The 21,181-nt window shown below is 42.2% G+C and overlaps 1 protein-coding gene across 1 annotated transcript in view; it reads right to left on the bottom strand.

Moving 5' to 3' along the window:
- Positions 1 to 17,079: 17,079 nt before the first annotated feature.
- The window catches only part of LOC129462518 (uncharacterized), a 36,006-nt gene continuing 31,904 nt past the window's right edge, over positions 17,080 to 21,181 (bottom strand). The window contains exons 8-10 of the mRNA XM_063617057.1: positions 18,414 to 18,435; positions 18,154 to 18,184; positions 17,080 to 17,135 (exon numbers count right to left, since the gene is read on the bottom strand). Of these exons, the coding sequence (XP_063473127.1) occupies positions 17,080 to 17,135; positions 18,154 to 18,184; positions 18,414 to 18,435 (109 nt within the window). The remainder of the gene's footprint in view (positions 17,136 to 18,153; positions 18,185 to 18,413; positions 18,436 to 21,181) is intronic.

Genomic DNA, 21,181 nt, shown 5'->3' with positions numbered 1-21,181 from the left:
ACCTCAGGTGATCTGCCCACCTTGACCTCCCAAACTGTTGGGATTACAGGAATGAGCCACTGCGCCTGGCCTAGAATATGTAAATGTTTAATTAAACATGCTATAACACTATACAGAAAGTTTCACAGATTTCTAGTTTTAAGTGTGCTAGGAGTAGAAATGTTAGTGATAAAGTTATCCTATAATGTACTTGTAATATAACTATCTTAGCTTCTTTGCTATTATTGCATATGTATGTTATTTCCCATTTTTAAATCATTAGTCTTGATATCTAGCCTGGCTCCATCTCCATCTTTTTCTTTCCTGTAGCCATGTTATGACTCAAAGTCTTGTGCCCAGTAACTGAGTTTCTTTCCACTTACACCTTCCAGTAAAGGCTGGCATTGGTTCAAGTTGGAGTTTGGTAATCCTCTGAGGGAACTGAAAATGGTTCAAACATGTGGGCCCTTCTTGAGCCCAACCTCCTCTAGCACTTCCATTTTTCTGGATCCTTAGTTCTTGTTGCTCAGAGAGTGACAGGTTTATTCTGTTTGATGAGAGGGGTCTCTGACTGGTTCATTCACCTATATGGACCTCCTTGAAGGGAAAACAGAGCTATTCCAGCAAGATAAAATCTAATCTAAGTCAGGAATTCTTAAATATGGTTACAGAGAGCACCTCATTGAGGTTTAGACCAACAGCCAACTGCAGCCTAACCAGCCCAGATATCACTGTATTTTCCTTGAGCTTTTATCTCCTGACTGCCCCCATCGCCAACCCCCTGCTCACCATTATTTGTACTCATCATATATGTCTAGAAATCCTCGTGGTCCTAAAAGAAATAGAGGTATAGATAGGAGGCCTCCAATCTGATGAGGGAGGCAATCCCATTTGGGGAGGCAGTCCCATTTGTGTAATTACGAAGTCATTTACATCCATGGGGATCCCTAGTTTGACAGGGAGGTAGGCCCCACCATTAGGGAGCCTCAGGTGTGATGAAAGAAATCCAGTTTGCTGTGGTGATCAAAGGCTCTCAGAGAACTTGCTGATGGCTTCAAGTGGGCAGGTCAGCCTGTGGAAATAAGCAAGAATTTGCAAAGGGAGAGAGAAGACCTTCAGACTAACTGCTCAGGCTGGGGCTCCAGGACTGCAGAATGGAAAGATGAAGAAAAATATATCTTATCTCAGCTGAACAAAGGATGTCATGAGCTTACCAGGGCAAAACTCTGTAGAATTATCTTTTCTAAAAAATGATAGACCAGGCATGGTGGCTCACATGTGTAATCCCAGCACTTCGGGAGGCTGAGGCAGGTGGACCTCTTGAGCCTGGGAGTTCAAGACCAGCTTGGGCAACACGACAAAACCCTATCTCTACCAAAAACAAATACAAAATTTAGTGGGCATGGTGACGTGCGGCTGCACTCCCAGCTACTCAAGAGGCCAAGGTGGGAAGATCGCTTGAGCCCGAGAGGTGGAGGTTGCCATAAGCCGAGGTTGTGCCATGGCACTCCAGCCTGGGCAACAGAGTGAAACCTTGTCTTGAAAAAAAATTAAAGAGATTAAATAAATAATTAAAAAATGATAAAGATCCGAATTAAATAGCGTAACAGTACGTTTTTAAGTGAAAGAAAAGTCAAGACTGTCCCATGGCAAAAGAGCAGATGCATTCACCTTCTGTTACTCTTGAGACTTTACCAAAATACATTTTAAAAGGTATAAATCCTTAATGGGGAAGAAAATGGAAGGAGTCCTTCAGCAGAAGACAAGTTTCAACCCATTTCTAGAAATCTTAAAACCAATAAGAGAGAATTAGCTGACAAAGCAAAGTAGCTGGCAGAATAGAAATCCTGATCTCCTAGAAGCTTCCTAGAAGGAGCTGTAGCTGCCCCACCTGGCCCTACCCTGGAGAGGGTCTGACTCAAAGACAATAGACAAGGTGGGTGATGAAAGTGAGAATAAGTGGGAGATTAATTCAAAATACGTATACAGCATGGTAAGGGCACTCTAACCACATCCACGACCTCAGCTGTCAGAATGGTTTGCAACCAGGCTCTGAATGCTAAGGCCAGAGATGGGAGAGGCAAAGAGAGAAAAGGACAGAGGGGAGGGGAAGAAGGGAAGAAGTCTCCTCCAAGGAAATTTCATCGTCTTGGAGAATAGGGACAACAAGGGTTATTGGTGGTACACCAGAGTAAAGAAAGCCCCAATATCCTGGCTTTCAGAAGCCCACAGCAAGATGGCCAGCCCCTCAGCCCCAGCCCCTATCTTCCTCTCACCAAAGCCTTCCAGTGACCACCCATAAACACAGAGCTCTCAAATATATTTCCCAGTCCCTCATTCTCAACAACCCAGGACCCCAGACACTGAGGAAAGCCTGCAACATAAAAGAGCTATAGAGAGCTAGCTCCTCATCCATCAGAGCCAAAATCAGCAGATAATGCCTGAACTGGATAAATGAAGGAAGAATGGTATACACACATTATTTAGATATGCTTTAGAACTAAAAACAGAAACAGATCAAAGCAGATGTCTCTTAGTAGCAGAACAGGAGGTGGAGGGGTGGGATTGGAAGGGAAGGCGACTGTTGCTTTGCATTATAAGCTCTTCAGTAGTATTTGGTTTGATTTTTTTAACTTTTAAAATATTTTTAAGGAAAGGTCACACTGTAAAACTATTGCCAAAAAAGGAATCATGAAAATAACTCATTGCTATATAATCTTAACTTTTTGTTCCTGAGTTTTTTCAAGCAACCAGTGCAAACAGAGATTCTCTAGCAGTTTCTTCATGCATGTCCATATCAGGCAGTAAGTGCCTTATGTTTTAAGGAATTGTTATAGAGAAGGAACCAGATTAAATTACCCCTAAAGTTTTCCTTTTTGTTTGCCAGTTAAATCAAGGAGAAAGACTAAGATCTACTGGAGAGGATGTGGAGAAATAGGAACACTTTTACACTGTTGGTGGGACTGTAAACTAGTTCAACCATTGTGGAAGTCAGTGTGGCGATTCCTCAGGGATCTAGAACTAGAAATACCATTTGACCCAGCCATCCCATTACTGGGTATATACCCAAAGGACTATAAATCATGCTGCTATAAAGACACATGCACACGTATGTTTATTGCGGCACTATTCACAATAGCAAAGACTTGGAACCAACCCAAATGTCCAACAATGATAGACTGGATTAAGAAAATGTGGCACATATACACCATGGAATACTATGCAGCCATAAAAAAGGATGAGTTCATATCCTTTGTAGGGACATGGATGAAACTGGAAAACATCATTCTCAGTAAACTATCGCAAGGACAAAAAACCAAACACCACATGTTCTCACTCATAGGTGGGAATTGAACAATGAGAACTCATGGACACAGGAAGGGGAACATCACACTCCGGGGACTGTTGTGGGGTGGGGGGAGCGGGGAGGGACAGCATTAGGAGATATACCTCATGCTAAACGACGAGTTAATGGGTGCAGGAAATCAACGTGGCACATGGATACATATGTAACAAACCTGCACATTGTGCACATGTACCCTAAAACCTAAAGTGTAATAAAAAAAAAAAAAAAGATCTAAAAGATCAGGTAAGTCTTCCATCGCCTCCAATATTTCTTGAGCATACACTGTGTATTAAGCAATGTTCTAGATGCTGGAAGACCAGGACAAGTTACTGTCCCAGAACTAACATTCTAGTGGGAAATAAGAGGCAGAAGACTATAGACAAAAAACAAGGCAATACTAGATAGTATCAAGAGTTAAGCCGAGGATTGAACTGGTTTAGTGACAGAAAATGGTTTAGTGTAGATGATCAGGTTGGTTGGCCTCTTTGAAGGATAACAGTGACATTTAAGCTGAAGTCTAAATGAAAGGAAAGAACCAGGTTTATAGAGACTGGAGTGGGAGGGTGAGTGGTATTTCAAGTAGAAAAGTTCCAAGTGGGCCAGGCGCAGTGCCTCACACCTATAAGCTCAACACTAAGGTGTCTGCATAAAGCCTTGGGATTATAGATAAAATGTTATCTCAGGAGTTTGAGATCAGCCTGGGCAACATAGCGAGACCCCATCTCTACTAAAAATTTAAAAATTAGCTGGCTGTGGTGGTGCGTGCCTGTAGTCCCAGCTACTCGGGAGGCTGAGGTGGGAGGATCACTTGAGCCCTGGGAGGTGGAGGCTGCAGTAAGTTGTGATTGCACCACTGCACTCCAGCCTGGGTGACAGAGAGAGACCCTGTCTCGAAGGAAAAAAAAAAAAAATCCAAGTGAAAGTGCTCCTGCAAGTGAAAGAAGGAAAAACCTCCATTTCCTATGATACGTATTTATGTATTCTAAGAACTGAAAGAAGGCCATCATGACTGACCTTAGCAGGTAAGAGGGTATGAGAAGGAATAATGATAAGGTAGATAATACAAAGACCAGATCATGTTGAGTTTCTAAGCCATAGCAAGGAGCTGGGTTTTATTATAAACATAACAAAGTCTTTGAAGACATTTACACCACAGAGGGACTTGATCTGATCTGTTTTTAAACTATTTCTGGGATGGTTTCAGTCCAGTTATTTGATATGTCTTTAATGATTAAGCAAATAAAGAGGGTTAAGGTAAACTCAAATCAAGTTAGAATGACTTCTGTGTTAGGAAGACAAGATTTCATTCATTCATCATTCATTCATTTGGAACTATTTCTTGATCATTTGCTAGTTGCCCAGCATTATGCTCAGAGTCAGAGATAATACAAGTCTTTGTCCTCAAGGAGGTTGCAGGGACAACTGGCATGGAAAAATCTTATTGAATCTGATACTCAGCTGGGATAAAGTTTGGGATGAGGAGATGCAAGATTTTCCTTCTCTAAGAAAGTTATCAGGCCATCTGGATTTGATAGGACTCAAGAAGGGATGCCTCCTTTCTCTGTCCTCAAGAAAAAAATGTAGTAAGCTTGCAAAGATGACCTCCCTCTATCCATGACTTTTGATACACCCTCCTACCCTGACTCAGGACTGGCCTTGTGACTCGCTTTGGCTGATGGAACAATGGCAAACGTTACCTAAACAGAGACTTGAAAAGCACTTGCACATTGAGGCTTGCTCTTTTTTGATACTCTTGGGAAACTTACAGCTACTGCCCTGTGAACAAGCCCAGGCTAGCCTGAACAATGAGAACATGTGGCCAAGTGTTCTCCGTTACTCCAGCTGACATAGAGCCAACCACCAGACGCGAGTGTGAGGCCACTCTAGACTGTCCATCCCCAACCAGGACAGTCTGCACCAGACAATCTACCTAGCCTATCCCCAGAATAGTAAGAAACAGTATTCTGTTAAGTCAGTACATTTTGGGAGTAGTTTGTTATACAGCAAAAGCTAGCTGATACAAGAATGCAGAAAAGCCCATTCATTTCTCCCAAAAAAAGTTTCTCAAATCACGTATTTCAGGCAAAGACTGGCTCCTCTTTGTCAATGACTTCTGAAAACTGTCCGTTTTTTTTTTCTAACATTTCATAACATCTATTGATTCTTCCTTTGGACACTCACCTACCTTAGGAGAAAAAAAAAAAACTGACAGCTCTGGCCAAGATCAGAGCTGGTCCTATCAGAGGTATGTACAAATGAATTAGAACAGGTACAGCGGAACCCAAGATAAGCATGTGATGGCAAAGTGAGAGGGGCTGCACTGCAAATGTTGAACTGGGATAGACAAGAGTATAACAAGGAAGACACCAGGGCAGAAAACACCCTAAGCAGCTTTGCTCTGAACTCTCCCCTCTGCAAGAACTCTTCACCCAGCCCAGGGATCGGCAACTCAATGGAGAGCCGGTAAGCACAGTAAGAGTTTACAGCTTCCTTCCTCAAAAGCTTCCAAGATAAACAAAATAAACACCAGTTGGTCTCAGCTGGTTGCACGTTGGCCTGCCTGGAGGAGGGGGATGCCAGAGATAGCTTCTTGAGGTTGCTTCCAGCATTGCATTCTAGGAAATAGACAATTACGAACAACATGGATTTTATTATCGTGACATCTCTAAGGTCTCTGCATAAAGCCTATATTTAAAAATATAAACATGTAAGTGAAAAAATGTCAGGGGAATAAATATTTGTCTTAAAAGAAACCATCTGTTTCAAATTTTTATTTAAAAAAAAACCCAACATGTGTTTTATTTTAAATTTGTATGTGTGTTGTTATCCTTAGGTTAAGTATTAGGTAAATAGACAGAAGCATTGAGAATCCATTTTCCAGCAAATTTTGGTTAGAAATCCTCACACACGTGACTCGGGAGATAATTTGGGGGCTAATTGGAGCTTTGTGGGCAGCCAACTCTTTGCAGACCTCTCCCCGCATGCAGTCCCTGTTTGATAGGGATGAGGATTTCCCTGGCACTAGGGTTTGTTTTGGACAAGACGGCATTTTACACCTCTGGGACTCAGTCAACACAACACAACACAACGCAGGCTGCTCCGAGGCCAACCCCGTTGCACACCCAGATGTGGGTGCAGCCAGCGGGGCAGAACCACAGAGCCCACTTCTGTTTGGGCCTGAGTTGTGGCCACAAAGCTCAGTCCATTTGGGTAAAAATCCTGTTTGATGGTGGTAGCTAGGTGGCAGGGGTGGAGTGTCAGGAAAATCTTCCCAAGGAAATGACTGAGCTGGTACTGGTGGGTGAACAGGGGAGAGGCATGGAAGAGGTCAGTCCTGAAAGAGGGTGCAGCATGGAATAATGCTGGGGTCTGGGGTATTTGGGGAAAGGCATCAAGCTCGGTGACTGCGGAGAAGGACATGAGATGGAGAGTGGCAGCAGATGAAGCTGAGTGGTGGCTGGAAACAGGAAACGGCTCTCACTTTTTTGACTGTTCTTCATCACTTCCCCATTGGTTCCAGGCAATTCTGGTGGGGCCGTCAAGCTCTCCATTCAGAGCACCATCCCACCCCACCCCTGACACAGCCATCGGCCCAAGAGTGCTCATGGCCTGGTTAGGGCCACACGGAGCCATCTTCATGGAGATTAGTGGGGATCTGCGAGAAACTGCTTTCCCTTTCCTTCTGCGATCATGGGCTAAAAGCATCCAGTAAGGCATCTTTCTCTTTCCCACAAACTTCTGAAGAGTTCCTGTTTGTGGATTAAGACTAGCATAGTAAAAGCAAAGGGGAGGGAAAGGGGGAGGGAGAAAAGGAGGGGGAGTGGGGGAGGGATTAATATTATTTGAGGTCCTAAGTCTAGCTTCGCCTAACCAGGATGTTTCTGGTTTTACTAAAGCTGGTCAGGATTGGTTTTCCAAGAAATGATTGACTAACACAGTTGGAGTCAAAGTTAAACTTGCAATAAAAGGCAGACAACTTTACCTACAGGCAACAGTCCAGGGGTTTCCTGCAGTTGAAAGAGATAACTACTCACCAAAATATATGCTCCCACCTCCTAACTAGGAAATAGATGCCCAGCTAAGAATTACATTACCAGCCCCAGACCCTCCCTTGCAACTATATGTGGCCTGTGACTTTCACTCACCAGTGGAATGTGAGCAGACGTTCTGAGTCATTTCCAGACCAAGACTTTAAAAGTGGCCCTGCCTTCTCTATACTCTCTTTACCCTTCTGCCTGCATAGGGAGGATGATGAGAGGTCCTGCAGGATAATGACACTACAGCACAATTTCCATCAAAAAGGAAATAAACTTCTTTTGCATTTGAGCCGTTAATACGGTATTGGATCTAGTCATTACAGCAGCCAGGGTTAGCCTAGATGAAGTGGTACATCCCCTTCAACATTCTGGAAGCTGCTTGCAGTTCCAGAAGCCCACTGCCTACTAAATCGCTCTCCATTGCCAATTATCCAGAGCAGTGACCCCTACTGCTGAAATCCACCACCACAAAATCTGTTAGTTTCATGTATTTATTGGGCACCTACTACATTCTAGGTTAGGTAGTAGTGTTTGTGGTTATGATGATGAATTAGATAAGCCACATTTCTCCGACTTTAAGTCACCATCAATTGTGAGACATATTATTTTATGTACCACTAAAACAAAAATTATGGAACACTGAGAAATATATTGCCAATTAAACTATGATGACAGGCCATCAAAAGCTATAGTGATTTCAGAAATGTAAACGTGGAGGGAAAATAGATATCTTAAAACTGATAAAATACAGTATTTCTTACCTTCAGGTAGCTGAAGGTCTTGTGGAATAGGCAGATAAGCAAATAAATATAAACCACACATACAAATACTTTAGCAAGTATATAGATGGTTCATCTAGAAAGAAGTAATCAACTTGGCTTTAGAAATGGAGACAGCTTCACAAGGTGATGTTTGCACTGAATTTTGAAAGAGGAAGAGGGAAGGCAATTGCCAGGACAGGTTTTCCCCTTTGCAAGCAGGTCTTCTAGGTTCCCTCTCCACACCTTCAGAGAGGCATACATGCATCCCCAGGAACTATGATGGTTTAGCAGAAACTCAAAACACTATAGCAATAAATTCCAACCAGACGGCTTCATTTTCTGGATAAATGGAAGCTAATCCTTTAGGTGCCAAGACATCATTTTAATGGGATATTTTTTAATGGAAAACCTTCCAAAGTGTACCATAGTAAACCTTTGGCATCTGCAAGGAATACATCAGGGGGTCTTGGTGACCCTCCAAATTCACAAATACAGCTAAACCTGGACAGACTCCTGGCTTGCTCAAGGATCACATTTACAGGAAAAGCCACAGGTGTCCACTGTGTAGCCTGGCACCACACACCATCCCCCCTTCCCCTGACTCTACACTTTTGCCTCTTGCTTGATGAGCAATTATATGTAACCGGTATATTGACCACGCATGACTTATGATGTAATCAAAGCACAATTTTATTTTCATCTCCCATTATCCCTTTAAACCTGATTCCACATGGGTAGTCTTTCTCTATTGCTGAATAAAACCTCCTGCAGGTCCAGAAGATCCTGCATGGGGTTTTATTCAGCAGTAGAGAAAGATGGAACTTTTTGGTTCAGTCCTGTGTCATTGACACGCTAAGTCACTTGAAGTGAAAAACAACAGTCCCAATGTGGTGACCTGAATGGCCATTCTGTGCAATAATTAAACTTTCCTACTTAATTGAACAACATGCCCTCCTCCCTACCCACAGCCGCACTTTGCTTTAGGCTGGAAGCCTGTGGTGAGAAGGGAGGAGGGAGTTGGCCTGTCTGCCTCCTGTCTTTTAATCACACACAGACCCCGTGGGGAGGGAGTCACAGCACTGTAACAGCTCTCAGCAGAGAAATCTCATTTCTAATCCATTCTCCCTTTTCAGTGCCTCAACCATTTTATTTTCTCAAGGGGGATACAGCAGTGTCAAGTTCACTTTCCTTTGTACATTCTGCAAGTGGTGATCTAACTTTGTCATTTCACAACTGTTGTACCTTAGTGTCTCTGTCCACTTTCTTAACATCCCATGAAATATATTATGATGGACTGAATGTTTGTGTTCCCTCAAAATTTATATGTTGAACTCCAATGAGATGGTATTTGGAGATGGGGCCTTTGGGAGGTAATTAGGGTTAAATGGGGGTGGGGCTCTTGTGATGGGATTAGTACCCTTATAAAGGATCCCTCCCTCCCTCTCTCCCTCCCATGTGAGCACACAGTGAGAATGTGGTCACCTGCAGTACAGGAGAGGACTCTCACCAGAGCCAGACCAGGCCAGCACCCTGACCTCGGTCTTCCAGCCTCCTACACAGTGAGAACATCGATTTCTGTTGTTAGACATCCAGTCTATCATAGTTTATTATGGCAACCACAGGTGACTAATACAATTACTAAGCAGAGCCTGCAGTGAAATAATTTTACAGATCTTTCTCTCTATTCTTTCTCTAGTTTTTGTGCTGGGCACATAGTAGGCATTCAAAAATATTTATTAAATGAATAAGTGAACGTATGGCACAATGGCAGAATCACTCACTTCAAAAGTCCAAGCCACTGCAAAATGCCACATTCCATTCTCTGCATGTGTGTGTGATTTTATTTGTTTTTAAATATGTAAGTAATACATAGGCTGGGCACAGTGGCTCACACTTGTAATTCCAGCACTTTGGGAGGCCAAGGCAGGAGGATTGCTCAAGCTCAGGAGTTGAAGACCAGCCTCGGCAGCATGGCAAAACCCCACATCTACAAAAAAATACCAAAAAATTAGCCAGGTGTGGTGGTGTGCGCTTGTAGTTCCAGCTACTCAGGAGGCTGAGGTGGGAGGATCACTTGAGCCCAGGAAGCTAAGAGAGCAGTAAACTGTAATCACATCACCGCACTGCAGCCTGGGCAATAAGCCAGATCCCATCTCAAAAAAAAGTAATACATGAACACATTCTTGTGTGTTTTAAGTTAAACAACATACAAGCAATACACTAATCCATTCTTGTATATGTGTGCATGTGTGTTAAGTTAAACAACATAGAACTAGGTAGAAGAAAGTTCCCATTGACCAGTATCTTCCCCAGACCACCATACTTCCCTACCAAGAAAGGACACACATACAGTTAATGTGACCTGTTTCTTATAGACCTTTGTCTTTGCAGCTCTGTGCCTGTAGACCTGTATTACATGGTGTCATGCCAGGTGTGTGGTACTGCAACTTGCACTTTGCACTTCCTCTTATATCTCACAGATATCTCTATGCCAGTGTTTCCCCCATTCTTTCAAGTGCAGAGACAAACCATGGTTATTTAAATCTATCCACATGGATGGCTATTTCAGGTGTTTCTACATTTCCTCTCATATAACATTGCAAAATATATCCTTTCCCATGCCTCCTGGGCACCTGTACGAGTGCTTCACTAAGACCAACATTTCTAAGTTAATACCTAGCTTTAGATGATTTGCGCATTGACATTTTTGATAGCTTCTGCCACGTGGCCATCCTGGAGGCAGGGTCAGTTTACTCTTTACCAAGAATTGTCCCCACCTCATGGGATATTTTAAACCTTCCTAAATTCTTACCAATCTGTTATTAGGAAAACATCTCATTGTTAACTTTCAGTTCACCAATCACTAGTCATCTGTTTCTACTATGACTTGCCCATTGCTATTCTGTGTCTGCTCTTTTAATCTGGTTGGTTGTCTTAACTGTCCATTTCTAGAAACTCATTTTGTAATTATTATTCCTTTGTCTGTTATATATGTTACAAATGCTCTCTTCCAGATACTCATTTGTCTTGTAATTTTGTTTGTGGTGTCTTTTTTTGTACAGAAGTTTTTATTTTTCTGTAGTCAAAAATAACAAGTATTTCTTTTGTGGTTTCCTTTGCTACTTCCAAGATTAATGCAATATTCATCTATATTTTCTTCAGATCTTTTGAAGTTGTTTTTTAAATTTAGCACTTTATTCCATCTGGAATGCATTTTTATGTACGAGAAAATAGGAAGCCAACTATTTTTTCTAAATTTCCAGTAGTCCCAATCTCATTTATGGAATAACCTATCCTTTCCTCCACTTATTGGCAATGCCACATTTATCATATACTAAATTGCTATATGTACATACATGAGTAATATTTCACTCTAATTTATCCAAAACATCTCTTCTTTAATTCTTTCACTAGCACCAGGAGTTGGCTTTTAGGGAGGATCTATTTCTCACATACACACGTACATAGAAAATTGTTTTTACTTCCATGATGAAAGACAGAATGCAAGTGCTGGAGGCCATTAATAAGGGGTTCTTTCCCCACCCTGGGTTTGCACTGTTACCAAATCAAATCCATGTTGCAGTGGAGTGTCAAATTCTTACACGTCAAGGAGCATGCAAGCTTCAGATGCAGCTATCCCACCTCGGACTACTATTACACTCAACTCTAAGAGCATATTGGATGATGTGCAACAGTTGTTGACCTGAAGTGAACCCTGACTCAGGCCGCTACTTAGAACTTGGACCATTAATGTCTGCCCAGAACCAGTTCTGAAAAATAGCAGTGATCATTCATGTCAGTAGCATTTGGCTTCTAACTATAAAACATGTCCAGACACGTATTACAGGGATGTGTTCTGGAATCATTTCTTTCTAGGTTGTCTCCTAATGATGTTTTGGACATCCTGGATGCCAATCCCGACCCCCGCTGCAAAGCAAAAAGACAGACGTTCTTGTATAGAGAGATGACGCCTTATTATCTTAAATTAGAAGTGACCTGAAAATAAATTTGCCATGTTAGCCAATTATTTTCAGACGGAAAGCCCATAGATCTGTCCTAAAACTAAATATGTTATCTCTGATAGGCTCCACATTTTAACTGATTTATAAATAATGACCCAATACAAGTTACTTCATTCAGTTACTTGGCACTAACATAGAGTTTGTCTTGGATGGGATCCTGACAGTAGCATTGCCCAAAGCCAGGCATTCTTGGGTGCTTTGCCAAGATTTTATTTGGCTGTGGCAAGGGTCTAATTAATACCAATCTTAAATATTCTGAGGCATGGGCACTACTTCAGCCATGTTAAATGAGGTAGACTTTGGGAGCCTTATTTGCTCATTCATTTACACACTGGAGTGGACCAAAGCAACTTCAGAAGAGAATCCTTGTCTTGCTGGTGGACACTGATGGAGGGCTCAGCTCCCAAAGGCATATCAACCTCACCCCAGCTTGATTGTCATATGCACAACTTGATTGATGTGGTACTCAAATGGCAACAAAGAACATCATCCTTCGAGTTCATCTAGAGAGTACGGTTGTATGCCCCACTACTAAATATTTATGTAAAAGCCCTGCTTAAAAATAACACTATTTCAGAGAAGACCACTTGAAGAACAAGCAGTTCATCTGTTCTTCCAGATTTTCTAACACCAATCCCTGGATCCCACCAGAGCAAGGGAAACATGGATACCTGGAGTACATCATATCGGCCCCAGAAGAATTACTGTTGCTGAACTGTTTTTGGTGTGATGTAATCAGCGTTTTTTAAAATGTCATTACAAGAAACAGTCCCACGAAAAGCATCATTATATATGGGGCCACATCACAGTGCTATCACAGGGTTTTCAATACCCTCAGGGGTAATTCCATCTGAATTTAGTACTAAAAATAGTAGCATTTCTTCTGGGCAACTCGCTTACCTATCTGTGGCATGGTTTTCTAGAGGGTGCTCTGAGGAACAATGGGATAAAAGGTAGTTAATTTCTGTCCCATGAAAGGGGCATTCCATAATCAAAAATAATTTTAAATCTCTAGGGAAAAAACAGTCATTGTTTGGTTATTTACCATAGGACTTCTCTGAGTTGCTAATATGCATTATGTAATATTACTAAGTGTAATGTTTACTTGGGGACTAGGGATATTCATAACAAACCACCATCTTTGTGTTGGGCCCTAACCATTGAAGCTGACCTAAGTATCTCTATGCCAAAATTGGCCTTCTCTCCCCAACCCTGAGACCCCTAACTTGTCCCGGCCAGTTCCCCTTCAGCCTGGTACTGAGGTCTTAGAGGTCCTGAAATGTGACACTGTGACTGGTGGGTCTACTCTCTGGCTCCCACCCCACTCCTCCTCCACCCACCTCTACCCTGTCCTGGGCACATACCCCAGGAGAAATATCCGGGTCTTCGGCAGCTTTGCTACTCACCCAGACTGCCTTTGCTCTCATCTCACAGAACGTCTGCTGCCAGCCCTCTTTCCACCGCTTTCACTCTTTGGGGCTTTCCAATTCTCTTTTCTTTTTTGTTGCCTGGTCTCGAGAAATTTGCCTGGTTATTTCTGGAAAATTTCTCAAGACCTTGAAGAAAAACGCTAGGGTTTTGTAGATATCACTCTATAGTCACGATTCTGCTTTCCTTCTGTTCAAGGAATAAACTAATCAGAGATGACATGGTTTGGCCCTGTGTCCTCACCCAAATCTCATCTCGAATTGTAATTCCCATGTGTCAAGGGACGGACCTGGTGGGAGGTGACTGGATCATGTGGGTGGTTTTCCCCATGCTGTTCTTGTGAGTTCTCACGAGATCTGAGGGTTTTATAAGTGGCAGTTTCCCCTGGTCTTCTCTCTCCTGCCACCTTGTGAAGAAAGTGTCTGCTTCCCCTTCTTCCATGATTGTAAGATTCCTGAGGCCTCCCAAGCCATGTGGAACTATGAGGCAATTAAACCTCTTTCCTTTATAAATTACCCAGTATTAGGGAGGTTCTTTATAGCAGTGTGAAAACAGACTAATACAGAGGGCATATTGTCCTCTCAGAGTATTTATCTTTTATTTTGTGGGCCTCTGTGTTTCCTGGTTGCTGGTTACTAGAGCTCCATGGCTGCCACTTTGCAGATGAAGAGACTATCTCTTCCCACTCCCACCAACCCATCCTCTTCTGGATCCACAGCTAAGGCAGATGCCTTAAGTTTCTAGAAAACTGCATTCTGGATATGGCAGAGACTATTGCTTACCAATTCCCCTCTTTCTTAGCAAAAGCAGCCCTAGTTTTTAGCATCTGACTACCCAGAATAAATATTGCATTTCCCAGACTCTTTTGCAATCAGGAGTGAATATGTGACTAAGTTTTAGCATGAAATGAAGTGCAGCTGGCATTTGTAACTTCCAGCAAGTGTCCTCTAAGGTTTGCCTTTCTTAATCTGTCCTTTCTGCTGGTTGGAAGGTGAATATGATGGCTGGAGCTCTTGTAGTCACTTTAAACCATGAGGTAGCTCACCATGGATGACAGAGCAGCAAAATGCAAGAAGCCTAGCTCCTTGGCAATTGTGCACAAACCATACATCCCTAGAGTTCCTAACTATGAATGCTTTTATGTGACACCTTGTTTAAGCCTCTGTTATTTGGGGCTCTTCTGTATCTCACACAGCCATACTTTGTCCTAAAATACCAGGTAACTGGGGTTTTACTAGAACTGGAAAGAATCTAGGATTCAGAGTCTAAAGTTGAAGGGACCCTCAAGAGAGGAAACCTTTCAGTTGTCAAAAACAAAGAGAACATGTAGAACAGAAAGTGGAAGGTAGAGCCACTGGAAGACTAGGAGTACCTGGTCAGAGATGTGCTTGAGGACTCTGCTACTCCAAGCATAGTCCCTGCATCAGCAGCATTGGGATCTCCTGGGAATTTGTTAAAAATGCAGAATCTCAGGCCCCATCCCAGACTTAATGAATCAGAATCTTCATTTTAACAAGTTCCCCAGGTGATTCATATGCACACTGAAATGTAAGAAGCATTGCTTTAGAGGGGTTTTAATATCACACAGAAACACAAGTCAAAGCCACAGTTCCTATTCATCACAAAGAACTGGATCTATGCAGAAATTTTGGAAAGAATGATGCCATTAGAAAAACTCTTTCCATACTCAAAGTTATAGCAGAGAAGCTGGCTGACCATCCCAAGGTGTGGGTAGGGGGAAAAAAAGAGAGTTAATGAAAGAAATTGAAGGACCTAGTTTGCATATACTAGTATAAAACCCAAATTCTCATACTTTTTACCAGGAATAGAAGCCCACAGCCTAAATCTAAAGAAAAATTGGCCTAGGGTACAGTAATATGCACCTGTAGTCCCAGCTACTTGGGAGGCTGAGACAGGAGGATCACTTAAGCCCAGGAGGTCGAGGCTAGCCTGGGCATCATAATGAGATCCCATCTCTTTTTTAAGATGGTCTAGAAAAGAGACTTTTATAATGCAGAAACTACAGCAGAGGGAGGCCTCATGTCTTGGAGAATACACAGGACTCCACATAAGATAATTCCCACTGAGGATGAGACAAAAGTTACAAAGCACATAAGGACATGATACTGCTAGTGTCAGCAAATGTTACAAATGGGAGAATTCATTCCTAAGGAATTGCCAATAATTGAGAATTCTGAAAAGGAATTTAAAATCAGTATGTCTAAAATGTTCTAAAATTAGAAGACCATAATCTATATTGCAAGCACAGAACATTATAAGAAAAGCTGGTTTGCAAAAGAACTAAAATCAAGTTGTAAAAATAAAAAACATAATTATCCTTTTTTTTTAAATCCTCAACAGGCTGTTTAAATAGCCTATTGATACAGAAGTGGAGAAAAATGGTGACTTGAAAAACAGATCTGAGAAAATCATCTAGAACACAACAAAAAGATAGCAAAGACTTTTTTAATGAGAAAGAAATTGAAAAACATGAAGAACTATTTTTTTGAGATGAAGTCTCACTCTTGTCCCCCAGGCTGGAGGGCAATGGCACGATCTCAGCTCACTACAACCTCCACCTCCTGGGTTCAAGTGATTCTCCTGCCTCAGCCTCCCGAGTAGCTGGGATTACAGGTGCCTGCCACCACGCCCAGCTAATTTTTGTATTATTAGTAGAGACGGGGTTTCACTATGTTGGCCAGGCTGGTCTCAAACTCCTGACCTCAGGCTATCCACCTGCCTCGGCTTCCCAAAGTGCTGGGATTACAGGCATGAGCCACCGTTTCTGGCAAAGAACATGTTTTAATAGCCCTGTATCTGTCAATAAGTGCTACAGAGAGACAAAGGAGAATAAGGGTGAGAGGAAATATTTGAAGAGAGGATGGCTAAGAATTTTCCAGATTTGAGAAAAGCTGATGGGCCTTGAGTTGAAAAAGCATATGGAATAAGTAAAAACAAACACACATTTAGACACATGAATGTGAAACCACAAAACATCAAGGAAAAAGATAATAGTTTTAGGCTAGGCACGGTGGCTCACACCTGTAATCTTTGCGCTTTGGGAGGCCAAGGCAGGTGGATCACCTGAGGTCAGGAGTTCAAGACCAGCCTAGCCAACATGATGAAACCCCATCTCTACTAAAAATACAAAAAATTAGCCAAGCGTGGTGGTGGACGCCTGTAATCCCAGCTACTCCAGAGGCTGAGGCAGGAGAATCGCTTTAACCCAGGAGGCTGAGGCAGGAGAATTGCTTTAACCCAGGAAGCGGAGGTTGAAGTGAGTCGAGATCGTGTTACTGCACTCCAGCCTGGGCAACAAGTGCAAAACTCCATCTCAAATAAATAAATAAAAGACAAAACAAAATTTTAAAAAAATAATAATAACAATAGTTTTAAAGATATTAGAGAGTAAAGACAGGTTATCTTCAAAGAAATATCAGATTGAAGTGGCCTTTTTATTGGCATCAAGAGCTGCTAAAAGATGATGGAATAATATCTTAAAAGTGCTAGCAAAGGAAGAAGTCAATCTGTTGTTCTATCTTCAGCGGGCCCACGTCTGAGACTGCAGACAAAGGAAAGATAATTTCAGAAAAAGATTAAGAGTTAACTAAACACAGATATTCATTGAAATAACGACTAAAGAATTACTTCAGAAAAAAGAAGATAGAGACAGGAACGCAAGATGCAATTGTGTACAAAAAAAGTATAAATACTTTGTTAAATCTAAACAGGTACAGATTCTAGAAAATAATGATAAACAGTGGGTAAAACCATGGTAGAACTAAATATTAGACCGTGGTAACATGAAAGATAGAAGCAAAAGTCAAAGCATTCTAAATTCTATATGTCGTTTAGGAACAGAATGGAAATATCAATTAACTTAAAATTTGTTTGAAAAATATGAAGTATGGCTATTAAAAATGCTAGAGAAACTACAGAAGCAATAGAAATACCATGTATAACTTCCACAGTGGAAGAGTCAAGGGAAGAAATACAAAATCTCGACATGGATACATAGTCATAGGGTGAATGTAAAAATCATGGACTGAAGGGATACACGTCAAAATCATGACAGAGGCTGCTTCCAGTCAGGCTTGGAAAGCAGTTCAGTGAAGATTTCAGCGTTATTAATAGTGGTTTTTTTGAAAAACATAATCTAAGGCAAACAATCAAAGCAAAATGTTAACATTTATTTATACCTAGCAGTGAGATACTATTGTTTTTTCTATATCTTTCTATAAGTTAAATTTCTTTTTCAATTAAAAAGTTTTTAAACGAAAGGGATATCAATCCAAAAGGATTTTGTGTTTGGTAAAGAGGTGGTGGAGGAGGGAGTAGAGAGCTGGCCTCCGCTCCATCACCCCTGCTGTGCTGGAAGGACGATGGCCAGTAGGAAGCATCTAGATGTCACAGGGAGAGGACAGACTTGAAGAGCAGCCTGCTGATAGAGGACTCCCAGACCCCATGCCTACCATGCCTCGGTCTTTGCATCTGGTTGCTTTCATACAGAGCTCTAACCATGTGGATACAACTTTCTACAACAGCTTGTGCTCACCCTACATGAAACCATCCAGTCTCACAAGGCTCCTTGAAGGCACTTGCCTCAGACACCTGCAGGTGGCATTCAGGGACCCCCAAGAGCTCATGCCGGTGTGGCAAACTCATTAGAGGCAAGTATTTGTTGGTGTAGATGGAGGATGGGGTTGGAGAAAGGGGCCTATGCTATGTGCCATACATCCTTTCTATAAAGTATCTCGTCCAATACGAGCCTCAAAAACAGCTCTTTAAGATGAGTATTATTGTCTTCCCAGAGATTACTACTTTTCCTGTGGCCACTCACCTGGTAAATTGCAAAGTTGGACCTGCCACACACGAAAAAGGCAGTTATCTCTTGAAGAGGGCAGAGGACAGCCCTCATCCCTGCCCCATCTCCTCTAAGGCCCCCAACACCACTGTTAGACCTTGCCCATCTTCCCTGCATCCCCCAAACCTCTGCCCTCTACCCTTGTCACTGAGAGACCACCTGCCACTCAAGGCCACGGAGCCTGCAGGCCCAAGTCTTCAAGGTTGGGTTGCACAACTCTGCCCGGGGTAGGCCACTGGCCCTTCACCAGCTGCGTTCACCTGCAGCCACCAAGCTGCCAGAGTTAACTTGCAATTTACCCAGCCTAGGAGTACAGTGTAAAACACAAGGCAAGGGGGTCCCCACATTTATCTCCACAATGTGAAAAGAAGTATCAAAAGATGAAGAGATAAGAACTAACATTTGTGGAATGTATGCTTTGTTCATTGTGTGGGCTGCTTTGCATATATTTTCTCATTTAATTTTCCCAACAAGGCACAAATATCATTAGCTGCACTTTAGATGTGGAAGGGAGAGAAAGTGACTTCTCTGAACATATGAGTTGTTTCTCTTATGGAAAAAGATTGAGGGATAGACCCCCAGGATCCTAAACACATGACTCCTACCCTCCTTATAGCCACCCCCAAAAAGTTCTCCAAGGTTATAAAATGCCCCAGGATGATGACAACAATAACAGTAACAACAACATAACAGTAAATATTTAGTGAGTGCTGAACATGTACCATGCATTATACCATGTCTATAAACACAATGATAACCCCCATTTCACAGAAAAAAACTGGAGATTTATAGGGATTATGAGATTTGCCCAAATTGAAGCCTATAGAAAGACAGAGGTGAAACTGCAACCCAGGTAATTTGACTTTAGAACACAAAAGTGTGACCACCGGATTAATTAGGGTTGGATCCCATGTGACAGAAAAGCCTAATATAACAGTGACTTAAATAAGACATAAGTTTCTTTCTTTCTGAATTAAAATAATGCTAGAAGCTGATGATCTAGGGCTATTTAGCAGTTTCTCAATCCTCAGGATCCAGCTTATCACTCTGTCTAATGTATGTACCTCATCCTCCTGTTCTAAGATGGATGCTAGAGTACCGGCCATCACAAATGCATTAGCAAGATAGAGAAAAAGGCAAGTGGTCAAACATTACCTGTCTTCTAAGGAGTTTCCCTAAAACCCACCAGTGCTATGCAAAGAAAAACTTTATTCTAGCTGGGCCTTTGACCGCACACTCTTATCTCGGTGAGCTGGGCTCGACCAAGTATGAACCCAGGAAAGACAGGCCTCAGGCCTAGATTAGGACAAAACAGGCCAGTGGTCTCACTGTCCCCTTTCCACGAGACCTATATCTTGCCACAGAAGCAACAAGGGAAAATAAAAAAGTTTCTAGAAGGGATGGGAAACAGAGAGAAGAAACGGACCTAACTCAGGGGCCCGGCAAACATCTCCTCCCCCTCCCACAGTGTTTTTTGTTTTTGTCTTTTTTTAACAGATGAAGTCTCACTGGGTTGCCCAGGCTGGCCTCGAACTCTTGGGCTCAAGGAATTCTCCCACCTCAGCTTCCTGAGTAGCTGGGACTACAGGCTTGTGCCATCATGCCCAGCTACCCCCAAGTGTTTAAATATGTCTTTTAGCAAAGGTGGGAAGCCTTTGCAATTTGAACCACGGTTGACTGACCCCAAATCCCATGTTCTTTCCAGTATACCACACCACCTTTTGTTTTGTTTTGTTTTTGTTTTTTTAAATCAACATTATCCTCCAGTAGTTATTCAACTAAATACAGGGCCCCATGAGATCAAGTGGCACAGATGTTTCTAGAGCTAGGGAGCTGCTCCCAGGGCCCCTGCCACCCCAGCCAAGAGCCATTCTGCATGGCAATGAGAGCTCATGTCCTGAGTCACTCAGTGACGGAGGGAAGCCTGCAGGACTTGATAACCAAGGATGACTCTACGATGAGTCACATTTGGTCCTCATTTGGGCCATGAGAAGAGGGGGACTGCTGAAGCGGGTTTTCTAATTCGCTGATGTCTGCATTTTCCTATTAACTATATCCTGTCACAGCACAACAGCCCACAAAATGGTGGCAACTTCTTTTTACTCTATAAGGGGCTCGCTTCCTCCTGCCCCAAGATCTTTTCCTGCCAGAGACAGTGAAGCAGGTTGTTTGGACCTCATCGCTTGACCTCACGGACATTTGTCCCAGAAAGACATTCGAGCTCACACCTAGTAAAGATGTCCTTCAAGTTTCGTCTTTCCTTCTGTCACTCTACATCATAGCCCCCTAGAAAACGTCCTATGGCCAATACGATAATTGGTAAGAAAGTCAATTCTTTTTTTTTTTTCTGTAATAAAACGTAACTGCTCAATGAATCTTCTCTTCCCATAACATTTACACAAAGCTGAATTGATTCAGGTAGAAATAATTCCAACAAAATGAAAGTGGGAAAAAAATAGAAATGTTCTAATGGTAAAAAGCATACTGGCCCCTTTAGAGAAGGCAAAACTTATCCTAGCACTTACCTCTAAAGGAAGTTTCTCACATGGAAGTTCCATGTTCACCTCTAGTGCTTTCCAGTCACCTGCTTCTTTGTGAATGTGATAAAATCTGTTAACCCATTCCCCAGAAAAAAGCACACACAACAATCCAACTACATTGTGCAATTTCTAGAAATTCACAGGTTCCAGAAACCCATCCATAAATCCCAAGTTAAGAATCCCAATCTAGATTATGGGTGTGAG

The sequence above is a fragment of the Symphalangus syndactylus genome, chromosome 14 (assembly GCF_028878055.3).
Source record: "Symphalangus syndactylus isolate Jambi chromosome 14, NHGRI_mSymSyn1-v2.1_pri, whole genome shotgun sequence".
Lineage (NCBI taxonomy): Eukaryota > Metazoa > Chordata > Mammalia > Primates > Hylobatidae > Symphalangus > Symphalangus syndactylus.
This window is presented reverse-complemented; position numbering and strand designations above follow the sequence as displayed.